The 18,562-nt window shown below is 47.9% G+C and overlaps 2 protein-coding genes across 5 annotated transcripts; both read right to left on the bottom strand.

The window, feature by feature from the left end:
- Positions 1 to 2,271: 2,271 nt before the first annotated feature.
- On the bottom strand, positions 2,272 to 9,867 carry LOC135398145 (aminopeptidase NAALADL1-like). Of its 2 annotated transcripts, none has more exons than XM_064629577.1 (19): positions 9,652 to 9,867; positions 9,368 to 9,575; positions 8,788 to 8,909; positions 8,568 to 8,727; positions 7,849 to 7,974; positions 7,655 to 7,777; positions 6,687 to 6,867; positions 6,538 to 6,625; positions 6,361 to 6,447; positions 6,187 to 6,272; positions 5,334 to 5,536; positions 5,199 to 5,262; positions 4,530 to 4,594; positions 4,395 to 4,471; positions 4,226 to 4,316; positions 3,534 to 3,786; positions 3,379 to 3,463; positions 2,617 to 2,709; positions 2,272 to 2,532 (listed from the first exon to the last, which is right to left on the bottom strand). In XM_064629577.1, exons 1-19 carry the CDS (start codon positions 9,735 to 9,737, stop codon positions 2,325 to 2,327), a joined length of 2,406 nt encoding a protein of 801 aa, XP_064485647.1. In that variant the 5' UTR covers positions 9,738 to 9,867; the 3' UTR covers positions 2,272 to 2,324. The 2 variants fall into 2 exon arrangements, with proteins under 2 accessions (XP_064485647.1, XP_064485648.1); XM_064629578.1 differs by having other exon boundaries at positions 9,473 to 9,575.
- Positions 9,868 to 10,740: 873 nt separating this feature from the next.
- LOC135398144 (N-acetylated-alpha-linked acidic dipeptidase 2-like) lies at positions 10,741 to 18,549 on the bottom strand. Of its 3 annotated transcripts, none has more exons than XM_064629574.1 (19): positions 18,425 to 18,549; positions 15,675 to 15,879; positions 15,435 to 15,604; positions 14,960 to 15,119; positions 14,752 to 14,877; positions 14,550 to 14,672; positions 13,071 to 13,245; positions 12,920 to 13,007; positions 12,773 to 12,853; positions 12,581 to 12,666; positions 12,318 to 12,520; positions 12,199 to 12,262; positions 12,039 to 12,118; positions 11,911 to 11,987; positions 11,762 to 11,852; positions 11,453 to 11,705; positions 11,246 to 11,327; positions 11,092 to 11,184; positions 10,741 to 11,023 (listed from the first exon to the last, which is right to left on the bottom strand). In XM_064629574.1, the coding sequence occupies exons 1-19, from the start codon at positions 18,475 to 18,477 to the stop codon at positions 10,816 to 10,818; spliced, it is 2,418 nt and encodes an 805-aa protein (XP_064485644.1). In that variant the 5' UTR covers positions 18,478 to 18,549; the 3' UTR covers positions 10,741 to 10,815. The 3 variants fall into 3 exon arrangements, with proteins under 3 accessions (XP_064485644.1, XP_064485645.1, XP_064485646.1); XM_064629575.1 differs by having other exon boundaries at positions 12,054 to 12,118; XM_064629576.1 differs by lacking the exon at positions 18,425 to 18,549 and having other exon boundaries at positions 15,694 to 15,773.
- Positions 18,550 to 18,562: the final 13 nt, after the last annotated feature.

The raw sequence follows: 18,562 nt of genomic DNA, 5'->3' as shown, positions 1-18,562 counted from the left end.
CCAAGTTTTTTGTGCCACGGTGTTCTCCATACCACAACAAACTCCGAGACGGCGCGCACCTCCGTGCAAAGGATTTTTTATAACTCTGCATCACTTCCAGTGAAAGTTTTTTTTTTTTGAAATCAAGGGAATGGGGAGTTTCATCAACAGGGGCTATACTCCACCCCGTTTCAAGGGCCTATGCGAACCCTGAATTTCATCTGCTTGTTGACAACATTGAAGCTTACTGAAAAGAATTCAGCTTGCTTGATCTACCACTGCACGCATGTACAAGGGGCGTTCAAGTCAAACCGGGACTTTTAATTTTTCGCAAAAGTAAAATGAACTTTAGGGCGAGAAATTAGTTTTATCTTTCCACGTAATCTCCAGCTGCACTAATGCACTTGCCCCAGCGTTTCACGAGGGCTTGGATGCCAGCAGGGTAGAAATCCTTACCGGCGCGTAGTAGCCATGGTCGGACCGCATTCTTGACCTCGTCGTCGCAGCTGGGTCCCCAGAGATGGGCCCGAAGAGATGGAAATCACTGGGGGCGAGGTCTGGACTGTAAGGGGGATGTGGCAGCAACTCCCAGCAAAGTTCCTGTAAGGTGCCTGTCTTGAGATGTGCGGTATGCGGGCGTGCATTGTCCTGTAGGAGGACGACTTCTTTGGTGATGAGGCCCGGCCGCTTTTGCTTCAGCACCTTATGCACACCCCTGAGAACCTGGCAGTAATATGCACTATTGATCGCACTATATGCACTATTGATATCGAGACATGTTCGTCGGTTCTTGAGGATAAGGCGCTCCACAAGTTGTATGTTCTCAGGATAACTCTGACACTGGACTCTGAGCCGCCCCGGCCGGGGTCGTCCTGCACTGATGTACGGCCGTCTCGGAACCGTTTGCACCACTCAAACGCTTTGTTGCGGCTAAGTGTATCGTGGCCATACTGAGCCTGAATCTTCTGTTAATTTCAGATGACTTTACGCCTTCATTCACGAGAAACTTCATAGCAATTCGCTGTTCGATGCGCGCGCTCACCTCGTTGTCGGCCATCTTGTCTAGCACGTGTCTTTTGTTTCGCACAAACTTTGGACCACCACGTGGTGAACGCGGAGGCGTGTGAAAATGACCAAAAAGTAGCGAGAGTCATTTGTACACCCAGGAGACAAAGTCCCGGTTTGACTTGAACACCCCTCGTAATAGAGCGATCAAGCGTATACAGGGTGTCCCAGAAAACGTGTCATTGAATTATAATAAAAAAACTACGCCACCTAGAATCATGCGGTCAACAGCATTTGTTCTTATTAGGTTTTTGCCACTTCCTAATGTGAATGTCATGTACTCCAAGTTTAATTATGTAAATATTTGCGAACTGAACTTGGAAATTTGCCAAGTAAAGGTCACGTTTTTACCCCACCAATGTGAAGAGCGTGCCGAATTCACTCAAATTCATGATAATTGACAGTGATATTCACGAGCTATCCCATCGGAAAAAATAGCCGAATATCATGCTTTTCGGGGTACCGGACCATAACGCGCGATGACTTTTTGAGCGCAATCGCTCTCAGTGCGACGAAAGGAGGTTCCGCAGCCAGCCCACAGAGTGATAGTAGAAAAAGTAACACTTCTTAAAATTGGGAGAGGGAAAGCATTATCCCAGCGAAAGTCGGACGTGATAAGCTGTGCCTGTTTTATCTCTTTCTGCGATGTCGGGGAGGGCTGGGTTTCCAACCTCCTTTCGTCGGACTGACAAAGATTGCGCTGAAAAATTCATTGTGCGCTATTCTGTGCGACCTCCGTAGAGCATGATGTTCGGCTATTTTTTCCGATGGGATAGCTCCTGAATATGAATATTATCATTAATTTGACTAAATTAGACACGCTCTTCACATTGGTGGGGCGAAAAAGTGACCTTTACTAGGCAAATTTCCGACTTAAGCTCGCAAAAATTTACATAATTAAACTTACGTTACACGACATTCGCATGAGGTGGTGGCAAAAACCCAATAAGAACAAATGTCATTGACCGCATGACCCTAGGTGGTGTAGTTTTTTTATTATAATTCAATGACACGTTTTCTGGGACACCCTGTATACATACGTCAGCTCACTGACACTGTGAAAGCGTACCCACATGTTGTGTGTGAAGATACTGATAGGTAACTGGTATAATCGTACCCCACCGTTTAGCACCCACCATGGACATAAGAGAAACTATAGCACCCTTCATGGTTGTCTTGCTTGGTCTCAGGCAAGCGATACTTCCATATATGCTCGTAACACTATAATACGTTACAACGAAGGGACTTTTTATGAGTCGTACTGTATCGAGGAACATCGATTATATAACAAAGTCTGGGTTGAGCAGAAGTCTCGCCGAACGTGTTGCCAGTGCTACATCGTTGACAGCACGTCTGATGGCTTCGTGTGCCTCATGTCGACCGGTTGAACCTTCCTGTGTCAGGTACGTAGAATGCACTGCATCCTCGACAGTGGGGAACGGCACCACGTTTAAGGGATCTCTACGCCGTGGTGAGAACACCAGGTTCCTGCAATGGCGCAGTCGTTTTAGACATGCTTCGATGACCAAGGAGAACTAGCGCGTTTCGGCGCCAGTTGCACCGTCGGGTTACCTGACAGTGGGTCTGTCGGGAAAGCCAGGAAGTTTGATGAATGCCCGTTCTATTAAAAGCATCCGATCGTTGATGGCTCGTCGAGTTGTTAACCTGGAAGGCAATAGTCCATCAATGCTTGCTTGAACGGACGTGCTCGATGTGAACGGGTGAGCTGCAACGATCCTTCTATGAAATTTCATGATAGAGATCCAACCACAGATACCTCTAGGGCATAAAGAAAGCATAATATGGACTGTTGCCAATAATCTCTTGCTACCATCTATACCGAAGAACTATCCACGTAGTCCACAAAAAAGAAGATGAAAGCGCATCAGCAGAACGTCACAAAGTAAGAACTTTTAGGAGTTGTTGGGGAGGGGGGTAGATATGTTTTCAAACGATGCTATTTACAGACAGAACATGACTCAGTGGAGTAATTGCCCCAGAAATCGACCTCTTGGGGAGGGGGGGGGGGTAACCGAGCTTCGAAGGGGGTATATGTTTATGGATTCATGTTTATGGGTATATGCATGATAGCCGAGCTGTATTGGGAAATCTTATAATTTCATATGGGTGGGGTTGGAATAAACCAGTGGGGGTGTAGGGAAATACCTGATCAGTCAAACCTCGTAAGTGCTCTGTGAACTGACTTCGTGACCCACGTACGTGTATGGATGTACTGGACAGCAGAGCCTGTATTTCCGTTACCGTTATCTTATTTCCCGTTTCCATTCCAGTGCCTTCTACAGCGCTGGTGCTTTCCCTATACGTGATACTCACTCCATCCCGTCTTTTGCCTTTTTCAGCCACTGATGCCACTTCTTAGCCTCCAAATTGAATTGTGCGATCTCTTTTCTCAGCCACTCTGCAGAAAGAAAGATATGACGTATCATAGAGAGATTTCAACGCTCTATAGGGTTTCACAAGGAGCTCACTGATATTAGCCTTGCTGTCGACGATGTCCCGTTGGTGCTCTTTTAGCCTGTCCACTGCCTTCTGAAGTTCCCGACCCAATGCTATGAAATCGTAGGGCAAGATATCCGACTCTGCTAGAATGAGCGTCAAGACTCCGTCCAGCTGAGCGCAATGCTTCGTGATCGTTAGGTTGGGGTCCAAGTACGTCTCCAGCAAGTGTATGTTGTCATAAGCCGTGTGGAAGGCTGGGTAGGGGATACTGCCTACGCCCTTCTGCGGGACAAGAATGATTATGAAACCTACTATGGGCTTCCCTTATAGAAGATCCAAACACTTTCTGTAATGTGATGTACTGCTCGAGACACGGTTGTCTGAAATCCCTTGTCTGCAGCCGATATTTCATTGATCACCCTCGAAAATGTAGTTCCAATATTGGTGCACCATATCCTGCATGTGTTTCTTACTCGAAATAAATGATCTTGCAACGCCTTGAGATTTGACATGGGATATACCACGGGGAGCGGATTTCAGACAACCGTGTCGCAAGCAGTACCTCTCAGCCCTCAGGTACTTCTTAACCCCGAGTCCTTTCGCCTTCGGTGTACTGGTATGTCGGCACTGCTGGCGCTGGCACTCTTACGTTATCGGTGACATTGTCTGTGTTTTTAGAACCTTTGTGGTAGTTGTATCAACATGGCTTTTGGTATCATACCTTATCTGGTCGGAATGTGATATCCACAGCTGGAATTCCAGCGTAGAAGTTGAAGGGTGACGTGTCTGCGATGCCACGAGGTAACTTGACGCTACAGATATGTTTTTGTTTATTTTTTTGTTTTTAAGTTCGTCCTTGGTTTATCAGTTCTTAAGAGACAGTAACTTACGGAGGTTCTTTTTTGGCTGTCCTATTGAACATGTATTCGAACCAAGCTTCGTACAGCGATTTTTTGCCGTATGGGACCTGAAGACAACGAGTTCTTCCGTAAGTTAAATATAATGCCATAGCATATCTCTCTTACCACTTTGGTGGCGCTGTAGAGGATATTTCGTAAAGTAGGCGACGCGCTAGCAGCAAACGTAGGTCCTGTTGGCAGCAAGAGAGCTCAGTTACCTCGCCATGCTTAAATGGAGGAGGTTAAAGTACTTGCTAATTCACTGCATGGGGTCCCCGAGAACTTTGAAATGCACGTGTAGCCGAGATTACTCAACAATGCATGTCGTATTTCTCGTGCCCGACCACTTTAAAGCGATTGTGGAACCTTGACATATGTGACATGTTGTACTGCACTCATTGAAGAAATTTCAAAAGCAGCGCAGCATCTTGGGCCCTATTGACAATGCTGGTCCAATATTGGGACCAAGATATTATGCTGCTTGGGTCTCTGCGGGTGCTTCTGAGCTGAAAAGCGTTAAGCGCTGACGTCAGAGAAGAGAGAGCCTCGGCCATTTTCTATTGGTTCCCGAAAGCATGTGATCTCGTGCACGACCGCCTCGCTGGCAGAGATACCTGGAGTGACGTTAGAGCGGGATGGGTTGCGCGACCTGCGGCCCCACTTTTCTGGCTATTATCCGTTTTGCTATAAAGCTTGGAATACAGGTTAACATTGATGTATATTACAGTCCTTTACATTGTCACGCAACCACTAACTGAATGCAGTAGGTGCCAGACGAAACTGAAAGAAACTCACCTGACACGCAGCTCCCAACATTCGCGTATCCGACGGCACCCTTATTCAATAACAGGAATTTATCCTGCGATAGAAAATGTCGGCGCGGACATTATATAGACGTCAGTATCTGGTCCCTAAGGACCTCTTTCTCACCTCCAACCATTCTTGGGAGCCAGCTAGAGCCACCTCGTGAGCAGCCCAGAAGGCGAACACTATAGTCCGTCGCGGTCGCCATCCGTTACGCCTCAACCCACCCAGGATCCGAGAGACTTCCAGCAAAGCCGCGGTTCCTGAAGACGGCTCCGCGGCGCCGTACGCCCAAGCATCGTGGTGGTTTCCCGTCAAGGCATAACGATCTGCACTTGAGGTAAGAGAACAGAATGAGTGGCCGTGGCGGTGAAGGTTGCCAATAAGAGCGTCATGTGCAACTCGAAGCATTGTGTCACTATAGAGCTTGAGGCTCAGTTTCCGATGTCCTCCTCTGAAGCACACTACTTGTAGCATACGTACGATACATAAGTGGCAACGCTGACGTTGATGTTGGCAATGCTAAAAAGTGCCGTAATACGCAAGATATACGTCTACATCTTACGGCTACTGTAGTCACGGGCACTAGGGTGTAGCAGTCGTGCTGTCTTGCTGCTGTTGCTCTGTGTATTCGACAGACCCCGCCCAAAGCCCCCCTCAAATGTCTGGCAACACCGTTTTTTTTTCTTTGTTTTTTTTTCCTGCGTGCCACTGTCGCAATGTAACTGCACCCGAATTTTTTTGCAGCCCTCCCCATCGAGCTCGCGGTTATAGATAAACGATCTGTTGACAGACTGTGTTCATCATGGATCTTAGGGGGTGCACATATGTACGTAGCATGGGCTCAGGATGTTTGAGATCAGGATCATGAACAGGATGTTTTGTAGTAGATGTTAACTCGTACATACATTTTTCTCTCTATTTTTTTTTTTTTTTACATTGCACTGTCAATCTATGCGTGGTCGGCTAGGATGGTCACCTGGTTGCTCGCGTCCTTTGATGGCCCCGATGATATTGTAGCAGGTCTTCCGCTTCATTTCGCTGTTCACAATGACACGTACGAGTCTGAAAAAAGAAATGTGTCCAGGTCACGCCGCAAGCAAAATCCCTTTGTAAATAGTATGCTTCGAGAGCACCGTAAAGTTTATCGTACTTTTCCTTATTTTGTTTGCTGAAAGGTCCCGTCCTGTAGGGAAACTGGAATCCTCCGTGAGGAAAAATTTCTTTGCCATCCAGAAGGCTATAAAAGATGAAGTAGTGAGGTGTAGTTTGGTCAACGTGGTTGTCGTCGCGATTAGACGATGGTGCGCGAGATGTACAGCAATCTTACCGCAGGAGTTTTTCAGCATCGTCGTATCCGATTACCTGGGCGGGAATCTTTGGCAACCCTGGAAGCCTTTCGACCCTTAGTGCCTCGTCTTGCGAACGAAAAAAGATCATGAGTACGTTGCAATCGTTTCGAAGTATATTTCAGCTCACCAACTGACGGGTACCCTGGTGTCTCTGGATCGCCGTACGTAAATAAACTTCCCCTTTGTAGCGCAGTACCTCCAACGAACGCCGATCTTGGGTACACCTCCTCTGGGCCAAGAGGTGAGACGTCTGCAGGGTCGGGAAAGAAGAGGACACCGACGCCGCCGTTCTCCTGGCAGTTACGGACCTGGAGGCGTACAACAAGAAAGACGTGGGTTGTGCTTCAGCTGGTTGCTGGTGAAGCTTGTTACGAGGTGCAGCCTGAATGGCAATTACACACGTTTAAACGTCTTAATCTTTCGGCATGTTGCAAGAAGAACGACGGTGTCTACCTCGGTCTCTTATTATAAACTCACCTCTGTATGTAAACATAGCATATAGTAAGGGAACCCTCCGCTAATTGAGCACGTGGTTTCACGTTGCGAGACAATTACGACGAGAAGCGACGCCAGAGTGAGTCCCTGAACTAAAGGGTCCATGAGCTGAAGGGATCAGCAAGCAGTTGAAATATGACAATCGACGACAAAGTCAGATAGTGGCGGGATTTGAACGATGCACCTCTTAATTGCCGGTGAAGTGCCCTACCAATTATTCTGAAAGAAACTGAAATTGGTAGGGCGCTTGACCTGCAATCAACAGGTGCGTGGTCCAAATACCGCCCCTGTCAGCAGATACGTTAGTCAGATACGTTATCAACTCATCCATCGAGAACGATGATTCTCAAGCGAGAGAATTGCTAGCGCACGACACGTCCTATGTTGTAGCACTAATTTCCACGCAGAGGAAGCAAGTTGTACAGCCCGTAAAGGTTATCTTATACAGCAATCCCCGTTTGTTGTAGGCATGCAAGCTGCAGATGTCGAAACGCGCGGTGCAACAGTCGAATGGGAATTCTCTTGCTCCGGGGCCCACGTAGACGTCTTTGTTACTTCGACTGCTCTAATCAGCGCGAAGTCATCGGGAAGCATACGTACTGCAGTTCGCAAATGGTCCCCTCCTAATCGACAGATACATATGCGGTTGAAAGTGTCGACATCGTTCGCCTTCAGTTTATCGAAGTCCTTCTGGGTACCGTGGTTCACGTATATAAGTTCCCCCTGCACGGAAACGTGATGAAGAGAAGCTGTTTCGATGAAGTGTATAGCCATGCAAAAGTATTACGACGTACCTCTGCTGTTCCTTTCGCGGAAAAGGCGATGTACCCTGGTACGGAAGAAGTTCGCACACCAGGAATTTCGCCTTCTTTCAGCTTGGCCTCTAGCAGCACAGCTCCGCTCGCGTCTACCAGGAGAACCTGCTCAGGGTTACGTGTTGCGATCCGTTAGAAAAGTCTGTCACCTTTGCCAATATCATGTCCGCTGAAGGGTATAACCCAGAAGGCTGAGACGTTCTATGTGTGCGTTCTTTTTGTTCCTGGTCTCCAGCTTTTCGTCATGCATCTAACTCAGCAGCACTCTTGCTCCAAGCCCAGTCTTAGCCTATCTACTTTATACGAAGTTGTTCTTCCACATGTGACGGTTTAGATTTTGTCTCCAGAACTTGCTCTGTCTTCTAAAGAGTTTGCCTCCACGTTCTTTGGGAAGCTATTCAAAGCATCTGACACTGTTACTGCCAGAATTTTTTACAGCATCTTCGAACGTTGCCAGTAAGCTTGGCAGCTTCAAAATTTCGTGCCATAGACTATGAGAAGGAGAAGTTTTCAACAATTAAGCTTCTTCCCTAACTGCTGCGTATTTTATCCATTTGCGCTTGTGCAGCGTAGGAACTGTACATAAACATCATAGAAGATTTCCAGCAAATTCCCGGCTTCTCGGTCACTGCATTATTCGAAAAAAGGGTCCACCCAAATAGGTGAGGTACCCTATTCGAATTAGCTGCTCTGCTCACCCTGTTGGGCTCCTCCGGAACTGGATACTGGTGCAGAATTTTATACGGAATCTTTTCGTAGGCATCGAGACCATTTTCCTTGAGTTTTTCGTATATGTAATTGGCAACAGTGTCCTCGCTGTCCTTAGTCCCGGACAGGTGAGGTCTAGCTGTTAGAAACCTGCAAGCGTGGTGAGTTCAATACGTTGCCATCACCTTAGCAGACCTTCCAATACCTCACCTTAAATGTTTCTGTAAGCGTCTGGTGTTGATTCCTTGAAGTACCATCTTCACTATAGAGTTCGTACGCACCTCGAAGGGGCCGACAGCAGGGGCAAAAACGTCTTCAGGGCACGTGTCATTCTATGAAACACGTCCAGTTAGATAAGAGGCAATCAGCGTACGGGTATTATGTATGAAGTAAGGATGAACTAACAGAAGAATAATGATTTGAGGATTTGCTTTCTAATGGTTCTTGCATATTGAGGTACCATTACAGTACGGTTGAGCTTTTTACGCCTTCCTGTGAGGCATCATGTTGAGTGAAGTTAATCACTACAGTTTACCCGCGGAAGAAGCATTCTGTCTACGTTTCATGCCGTACCAGGAGGCGACCTCAGAGAATCCACGGAAAACGTAACGCCACATGTAACGTGCGAGGGAATTACAACCGGCCCCAAACAAAGGCTCACGTGACATACCTAAAGTGGCACCTGTATAATGTAACGCTCTATTTCGAAATATCGGCATCGTCGTCCTAAGACCACGAATCACGAATTGACAAGACATTCATAGCTGTATATTACTAAGGAAATGCTGACCTCATCGAGGGCTCTTCGACCACGAGATCGAGTGTCTCTTGAAGAATTTCTTCCGAGTCCGTTGTGTCGTACTATAATGACGGCCAAGACTGCTGCCGCACTCACCACCAGGAAGACGGAAGTCGTGGCGCAAACTAATTGCAGCTTGGATCGTCGAAATCGCTTCAGAAAATGTTTATGATGACGCGGTCTCCTTCCATCGCCTTCGCTGTTTGGAAACATGGCATATATTACGAGTATGTTGTCTGCAATGCTCGTATACGGAGACGGAGGAATATACTAACAGCTGATCGTTGGAAGCCACCAGCCTCTGACGAAGATTGTTGTCTTGAGCGCTTTCATAGATGGGTGCGCTGTCTTCAATATTCATGACGCCAGTCAAATCTATCCGGGGACAAACGCTTCGATAAAGCTCCGATAAAGCTTCGAGCCAGAAAACCGAGGGTTCGATTCTTCTACTTCTTCCTGCACTTCTTCTTCCTGCGGTAGTGTGGCACAAAGGCAATAGGCTACGGACCAATGGGTGGGCAATAATTCAGTTATAGTTTAATGAGCAGGAAGAGCACGTGAAGTATACGTGAGGCCAGTAACAGTCGCTCAAATGTGCCGTACGTTCACAAAATCGACTGCGACCGACATCGAAAACACGCGACGCTGACACGTTGCTCAGTGATATGTTATTTTGCAACAAGGTCATTCTCTGACCTCGCAGAAGCTTTGATATCGCTATTTTCGATTTTGGTATTGAAAGTTTTGAGATCTGGGATTTTGAATGCTAGGATATTTCATTTCATTTTAATACCTTAAAGGGCCCTAAGGCATTACATACAGCGAGGTATGCTTATTGTGGCTTACTCGCCACCATGTGTACCCTTCGCAAAAACTGTCCTATCTCACGATCGGAGCCATTAGGAGTTGAGCAATTGAGTTGAGAAGTTGAGCTAGTTGAGCAATTAGAAAGTGCAGAAACATCGCTGTTTGTGACAAGTTTCGGAAACTTACTGCAGATTGGTATTCCCGTCGGCCAGTAATAAAGTTGTTGTTGTTGTATTCCCGTCGGGCGTCATCCGTTAATTTATTCGCATATTTATTTTAAAGAGTCAGCTTCAACCCACCCACGACGAGGGCCCACCAACGACGATACTCGTACTTTGGTCGGTCTGGAGCTATTGTGGAGAGGAGGGGGACGAGGAGGAAGAGGTAGTTACATGGAAGGGTGGTGGCGCCTGAAGATCAGCCCTCTGACTGCCAGTTCAGTTGTGCCAGCAGCAAGACAGAGTGCAGGACTATGTGCTTTGCTGGACTGTGCCTTTAGCTCATGTTATCTGATCAGCCTTCTTACAATAGGCAATTACACAAAGGAAACGACCTGATAAGTTGCAAAGTACACGTATTAATTTATTCAAAGCCCAACCGTTGCTGTCCGGCACATCATTGTACCGAAAATCCTAAATTATCATGCCTGGTTCGATGAGCAAACGTGCTGCTCGAACAGCCAAGGCGATGTCATTAACGTGTCGGCGGACGGAATCCCAAGCCTTTTCGTGCTCGTGGGACCCCTCTTCGAGGCGACTTCCGTAGAAGGCGTAGTCGTGCAGGGAAGGAAATCCGTATCCAGATAACGAATTAGATAATGAAGGTGAGAACGCCATATGCCTGTTAAGATTCGATAGCAATTAGCAACACAACGTTAGCACACAACGTTGTGTCTTGAGCTACCTTACCTGACTGTTGGTCTTCCCATAAGTCCTTCGTGTTTTATGAACGCCCTCTCCACCAGCATCATGCGTTCATTTATACTTCGCAAGGTCGTGTACCTGCGAAATGTCGTTGATGGTTTAGCAGAACCTCGGCTCCCGAAATCTCGAGAAACCTCACTCGTGAGCTCTCTGACTGCGAATCCAGATGTGCCAGCTCCTGGCCGCATCCATGAATTGTTGGATCTCCTCCCGGAGCCACTCTGCAAGAACGGACATGTAACATAGTTCACCTATATATGATGAACCCTTCTAGACATCGCGTGCTCACATCTTGACATACCAACGACCGTTGTAACGACAATGTCGCGCCCTGCAACCCACGTACCCAGGTTAGCATTGGCAGACTCCATGTGTCTCCTGACGGATTCCAAGTTCTCAAAGGCTTCCCGTAATGCTAGGCCTAGGCTGACCAGGTCGTACGGTATCACTTCAGTCTCCGCTAACATGAAGGTCAACACCCCGCCAAGCTGCGCGCACTGCCCAGTTATGCGCAGGTCTGGATCGATGTAGGACTCCAAGAGGTGTAGCGTGTCGAACGATGTGTGGTAGGCGGGATACGCGCCTTCGCCGTATTTCCTCTGCGCAAATTACGTTTGCAATTTTTAAACGTGACATAAATCAAAACTAGCCTTACGCGGTCCTGTCGGAAGGAGATACCCAGCGAGGGAACGCCAACGAAAAAGCTGAAGGCGCCGTTCTCCGAACCGAGGTAGGGTAACCTAACACTGCAGTAGATGATATGACGTCATCCATAAGTTGATGAAGACATGCAGACTCACTTACGGTGGATCCATCAGCGTCTGTCCCTTCAACTCGTACTCCGTCCAGCTGTCGTATAGAGATTTTCGCTCACCGGATATCTGCAGGTGGTAGCTTAAAATCGAAGGCTCTCCACGCCATATATTACTTACGCGATATAAACTTACAACTTTCGTGGCGCTGTACAAAATATTTTTCAAGGAAGGCGAGCCGAAGGCAGAGAACACCGGTCCTACATTGACAGAAAGGCCGCATGAACAACACTTAGGCACTATAGATACACAGCTTACTACCACAAGATAACGAATATACCTGAAGTACAGCCGTCTACATCAGTATAGCTAACGGCGCCGTTGCTCAGGAGCAGGTACCTATCCTGTATTTGCAGATACATAAGCGGTCGTACTTCTGTTCTAAAGTATTACTCTTACCTCCACAAACTCTTGAGAGCCGGCAGCTGCCATCTCTTGGGCCGCCCAGAACCCAAAGACGATAGACCGCCGCGGCCTCCAACCGCGACGCCGTATCGTTCCCAGAACCCTGGCAACTTCTAATAGTGCCGCTGTCCCTGAAGATGGGTCTACAGCCCCGTAAGACCAAGCATCGTGATGGTTTCCGGTTATGGCGTACAGATCTAGTGACGGGCTGCATCGTTAGCCACAATCTACAGGCGACCTTGCAGTGAACTCTTCACCTGGTTCTTCACTACCCTTGATGACCCCAATGACATCGTAGACGACACGTCTCTCATAACGCGCATATACTTCCAGACGAACCTTCCTGAGGTTTAAATTTAACAGCATCAGAGTATATATATAATGGCCTTAGCCAATGCCATAATGGCGTCTTGGCTTATAATGGTTTAGAAGATACCAGCATCATTTACCTTCCTTTGTGGTCTATCTGAAACGGTACAGCCCTCGATGTTGCGTTGAAGCCTGTTGGAGCATCTAGGCCTTCAAGTAGGCTGTAAGTCGGAACCATAAGAATGTCATTGCGTTTTTACTGACAACCTAAACACCTCAAAAGGTACCTTAGCAGCACTTTGGCATCCTTATACGAAATTACTTGCGCGGGAATTTTTGGAGTAACGTCAGTGTGACTCATTCTCAGGGCTTCTTCTGAAAGTATACAGAGCAAAGTATATCAGCACACAAGATGTTCACTGAGCGCCATTGCAGTACCTATGGAAGGGTACCCAGGTGTTTCGGGGTCTCCCTGGATGTATAGTGTACCTCCTTGTACAGCAGCGGCGGGGTCGTACGTGCTTTTGGGGATAACGGCATCGCGACTGCCAATTGCACCGGGGTCCAAAAAGAGGATAGCGCCGATGCCTCCACGTTCGTAGCAGTTTCGAACCTGTTGAATCAATAACAGAGCATCAATAATATGTCACAACTTCATCGTGGCATCGCATCACACTTTGGGCCAAACGTAAACATGTGCGCCTTTTGCAAGAAAAGTGCCTGCCTCTGCTATTTCATTTCGTTGTTCGCCTTGTTCGGCACTAAGTTCAGCGTTTTGGTCTCTGCCTACTGTAGAAAGACGTCTTCTCTATACGCTACGAGAGTACGTCCCTGCGCGTGAGAGAAAGAAAGAAAGGCACGTGACAAAGCGTCACTGTCCACTCAGAAAGCAGCAATAAGGGTAGTTCACCATAATAAGGGACATCCGCCGATGGGCCATAAGACTGTGGTGAAAAAGATTAAGCAAACTGGTGGTGGCGCTAATGAAACGTCACCGTTGTCGGGGGAATACTAACGCTCTGGGGGAATGTGCGTCCTAGGCAGACTTCAAAGGGAACTGTGCCAACTTAAAAGGCCGACTGTGCCGACATATGCCTGAGAGCGTTTGAATAAAACCCAGGAAAAACTCCAGGCAGCACAGCCGGCACCGGGATTCGTGCCCAGGTACCTCCAAGACTCGACGTGACATGGCCAGCACGCTAATCACTGAGCCACGCTAGCTGGTGAAGCAACGTGGATCACACGTGATGTTGTTGTGGTACCTTATTTAAGAGCGATCCAATAAGACTATTCTACGTGCACGAGGGGAAAGGGAAAAACTGAGAGGCTGCGCGAAAGGCTGACCTATACTTGCATAGCGTATTCCTCGACCTGCAATTACGAGGGAAACGACGCTAGAGCTCGAGCAGCCAAGACCAACCTGTACCTCCCACAGTACAGACGGTGGTTATTTAGGAGGCCATGTGTGTTCTGCTGGATCCCTTGCAATCTCTCTAAAGCTGGATTCGCACATGCGTCTCTATTGACGTGTACGTAAATTACTGGCAGTTATACCAACAATGGATGAATCGCCTTGAAACCATGGACTTCAACCACATTTGCTCCGGCTCTGCTATGCGTGATCGGTTCATTCCAACGCAGCGAAAAACACGAACAGCGCCGTACTTTGAAAGGCATATGCGAACGCATCTTCAATGTCGTCTCACCCCTGTGCGTGAGTGTATTTTTGCTCATAGTAATTCGCACAGGCCACGCAATATGCTATCAGTAGTTGGCACTCTAGCCTCCGAAGCTGGATGCCACTGATTTACATCAGGCCTGCACTTTGTACAGTAAGATCAAAGTGTGGCCACTGGCTCACGTCTTTAATACATGCAAACCTTCGCAGGCATGTGACAGAAGGAGCTTCCCTCTGACCTGTTCTCCTCGATGTATCTCTCCTAACCGCGCGATGCAAATGTGACCAGCCACCCTGATATCGTGGTCTTCGAGCAGATCGAAGTCCTCGTTCCGGGCGTAGTCGACATACACGACTTCCCCCTTGAACGAGACCATACAGAAGTCTGTTAACTCGGCGACAGATCTCCATGAACAAGGACACCTGCACAACCAGTTTTACCTCTACGATTCCTGACGCTGAAAAGGCTAGGTAACCGGGCTGAAAATTAACGTCTTTTGTACCGGTCGTCTCCTCGAGGAGATCAGCTTTGAAGATCACTTGGTCTTTCAAACCACGCAGTCCCACCTGCATGAACAGATAACCGTTCAAGTCAATGGTTGTCAGCAGTCATATAGTTATACGGTGCTTGACTTCCGGGTCGTCTGACCTGGTTGGGACGGGCATGATCCGGGTATTGGTGCAGTACGTGATACGGAATACGTTCGCAAGAATCGAACCCGTAATCCTTCATTTTGTTGTAAATGTAGTTGACAACTTCAGTCTCACTTCGTTCCGTGCCAGATCGATGAGGCTTCGATGCTAAGAACCTACGGAAAGCAGTCATACGCGACTTAAAGTTCTTAATAAAAAAAATGGGCGTACCTAGAGAGAGGGCAAGGGGGGGCCATGCCCCCACCTGAAAGTCGCTTGTGAAAATAGTGTGCTCTTTAGTCATAGGTCGTAACGATTATTCTCAGATGCCATGATAGGAACACTCTTAACACCCAACACACTGCGCAACGTCCACCTCCAGAAAAAGAAGGGGTACGAGGTGGAGCGTGCACTTCACCCCCCCCCCCCCCCGCTCCTCCCTTGGAAAAAGTCTTGGGGACGCCCATGAGTCAAACCTCAATGACCTGTACCTGAGATGCGCTCGGATATTTTCAGGCTTGATCCCATCGACGATACTGTTCACCAATGTGTTGTTGTTCAGGCTGAATGAAGACACCACAAACGGGGGAAGGCCGTAGCGCTCCATGACTGTTCGTGACTCCGGCTGACGCCGCCGTGCTCGAGGACGGCTATCGCTCGCCTGGTCGGAAGAAGGTTTTATATTTTAAAAGATACTAGAGAGTTTGCTTCTGCGGAGGCTACAACACCACCTGGTTGTCTTCAACCCACAGATGTCTGCTGTGGTGAAGGATGGCGATGGAGAAGACGACGGCGGCCACGACTACGATGGCCACAGCGATCATGCCCAACACGAGCTGCGTCCGAGTGAGCGTCACCCACCTGGACCCATGTCGGTGCCGCCGGGATCTCTTGGGTCTTTCCTCACTTGGACCAGCAATGTATTCAGCGTTGTCCCTGACGTAGAAAAAAAAATCCATGGGTAAGAACAACTTGTTGCTGAACAGTTCGGCGTCTTTCTACCGCGAGCCACCGACGACTAAATCTGGTGCCTTCGGAACTCCGCCGAATTTATGCCATTGTAATTCATGTGTCTCACAACCATGTATTGCTGAAGACTGGGAGGTGGTGGGTTCGAATCCTACCACCTGCTGTGCTGTCTGAGGCTTTCCCGGTGTTTTCCGAAGACTTTCCAGACGAATGTGGGCACAGTTCCCCCTGAAGTCGGCCAGGACGCATACTAACCCCCCCTGTCCTCCACTCCTTCTTGATGTCGTCTCTCCATCTGTCCACATCTGTACGCCGCTCATAGCCACAGTTGCTTCGCGGCACTAACACAAAAAAAAAGCATTCTCGTATTCTCCCACAATATTGTGTCTCTTCTCTAATTTTGAATTTTCTAAAGTGTGACGTCGTATCTCCACAGTCTGCCATCCGTCTGGCGTGTTGCTCCAGCCACTAATCACCGTCATCATCATCATGTCTATCTGCTGACTACAGCTGTACTGGCAGTCTTCCAACGTGGGACAGTGAGCGGGAAGGCGCTCGCGCTGTTACAACACCACCTAGAGACAAGGCCTGATCGCTTGGGAGATGCGACGTAACAAGTAGGAGTCTGCCAATGACGACTTTGCTTTCAGCGGCCGTATAGCTATGGAAACGATTCGACATCAGCCGCATGGGCAGCCGCTGGTAGTCGCAGAAAACCTGGGTTTCGAAACTGTCTCTTACGATTGGCTGACATCTTGGCTGGATGCTGCCATTGGCGGACTTTATATATGTCTACGTGCGAAGGAGTGAGAGCCTTCTGTATCTAGGTGGCGTTGTCTGTCACTAGGGGACGGACGCCAGAGCTTGGAGTGACGTCACCAACTCTTGGAGAATCCGAAACCAGAAAGTTTTGGGGGGGGTCGTTTCGAGAATTCGTAGAATCGCGTAATGTTCATTGACGGCATTTATATCTTGCGAACTGAGCCTTTGTGCATGTTGATTTATAATAAAATGTAAAAATAATGTAAAACGTTTCCCTTCTTGTCGCTCTCTGGAAAATGCCATCTAATGTGACGCTCTCGACGGCTTGACTGCACAAAGACGTCAGAATTTTCATTGCTTCACACGTAGCTTTCCCTCGGTAAAGAGAATAACTGCAAAACTTGAACGGTGTTTCGTGAACGGTGAACACTGCGTTTCGTGTTTAAGCAGTGTTTAGAAACAAATAGTGTAACTGAAGTGGAAGAAGGCTATGTACCGAATATAAAAAAGGAAGAATTACAAAAATGTGTGATCTAGAAGCTTTTTCATATCCATTTGAAGAACACCATCTGAAGCACTTCTAGCGCAGGAGGAAGATGGCAATGCTAAGCCTAACGTACTCGGCGGTTGCCACCTTGTACAGGGTTAGTCTATGGCAAACGTTACACATTTGGAGTGGACCGGAAAAATAGAAAACAGGGTTTAGCCAACCCCAAACTTAGCAAACTGGTAGCAATTTGTCTCTAGTTTTGTTGGAATTTTTTGTGAGCTCTATGGTTGTGTAGAAGAAAAATTGAAAATCAAGAAAAACCTCTCTGTGCATTTCCTATGGCCTATCTCACTCAAAAGCCGCCATTTTCTCCTGTGTGCACCTCATTTTAATTTCACCACACACAGGTGGCACCACCGTACAGAAGAGGATGAGTGCATAACGTCAGAATCATGGTCAGAATGGGCATGTCACATCGTTGTAGGCAGCGCCGCCTGTGTGACGTGATGTGAATGTGAAGCGGACACAAGAAAAATGGTGGTGTTTGTGTGAGATAGGCCATTGAAAATGCATGGGGCGAGTTTTTCCTTGATCCTTAATTTTCTTTCTACATTAGCATTGTGCTTACAAAAAATTGCAATAAAACCTGAGACAAATGGCTAGCAGTCTTCAAAGTTTGGGGTAAGCTAAAGCCCGTCTTATATTTTTACGATGCGATCGAAATGTGTGACGTTTGCTAGACTAACCCTGTAGAAGATAGGGCGGTTGGGTTGGGCCAGGTTAGACCGACTGGGGGGTCTATGGGCGCCCCCACCAGGAACGCATTAGGCGGTGTGGGCATCAGGAGACTACCGCAGGTTGGGTCCCCGGAACCTCAGTACACATGGCGGGTCGTCTCGAAGGAAGCGGCGATAAATTTTAGTTTTTATACATTTGGCACGTCATACGACGTTGATTCTTGTTTCATTTATCCGTTATTTTCTCATCCTTCTGGTAAAATCATATGTTATCTGATGTCTATTTCCGTTTGTTAAGAAAAGCCATAAGCCTAGCTACAGAACTGTATCCTATTCTGCTAGGCGCTGCCAGCTCTATTCCCGCTTCGCAAGCTGAAGCGGTGTTCAAGTTCACTTTGACGCGAGCCGTACGGGCCACAGCAGCACTGCGATCCTATGCAGGTGCAGTCGGATTCCTATGGGCACCTGTCATGCTATCCCGTTACACCGGAACCCACGACTCGTCACGGATTTCGCGACTCACCTTGTGTGGTATGGGTACTCCCCGAAAGTGTACCCGTATCCTCCCGCAGCCATCTTCAGAGTTTTAGATCGTCGGCAGCGGTTGACAATCTGTCCTCGTGATTACACGCAAGAAGGAACGGAGGGTCTTCGTCTTCCT

This window comes from Ornithodoros turicata, chromosome 6 (genome assembly GCF_037126465.1).
Source record: "Ornithodoros turicata isolate Travis chromosome 6, ASM3712646v1, whole genome shotgun sequence".
In the NCBI taxonomy this organism is placed as follows: domain Eukaryota; kingdom Metazoa; phylum Arthropoda; class Arachnida; order Ixodida; family Argasidae; genus Ornithodoros; species Ornithodoros turicata.
Note: the sequence above shows the minus strand (reverse complement) of the source record. Positions and strands in the feature narration are given on the sequence as shown.

Coding starts and splice junctions, on each gene's coding strand:
- LOC135398145 (XM_064629577.1), bottom strand. CDS start 9,737: ATGAATATTGAAGACAGCGCACCCATCTATGAAAGCGCTCAAGACAAC. Junction 7,778..7,848: donor CCGCGAAAGGAACAGCAGAG/GTACGTCGTAAT, acceptor GTTTCCGTGCAG/GGGGAACTTATATACGTGAA. Junction 4,317..4,394: donor ACAGCCAAAAAAGAACCTCC/GTAAGTTACTGT, acceptor ACATATCTGTAG/CGTCAAGTTACCTCGTGGCA.
- LOC135398144 (XM_064629574.1), bottom strand. CDS start 18,477: ATGGCTGCGGGAGGATACGGGTACACTTTCGGGGAGTACCCATACCAC. Junction 11,185..11,245: donor CGCAGTCAGAGAGCTCACGA/GTGAGGTTTCTC, acceptor GACATTTCGCAG/GTACACGACCTTGCGAAGTA. Junction 11,024..11,091: donor ATGGGAAGACCAACAGTCAG/GTAAGGTAGCTC, acceptor GAATCTTAACAG/GCATATGGCGTTCTCACCTT.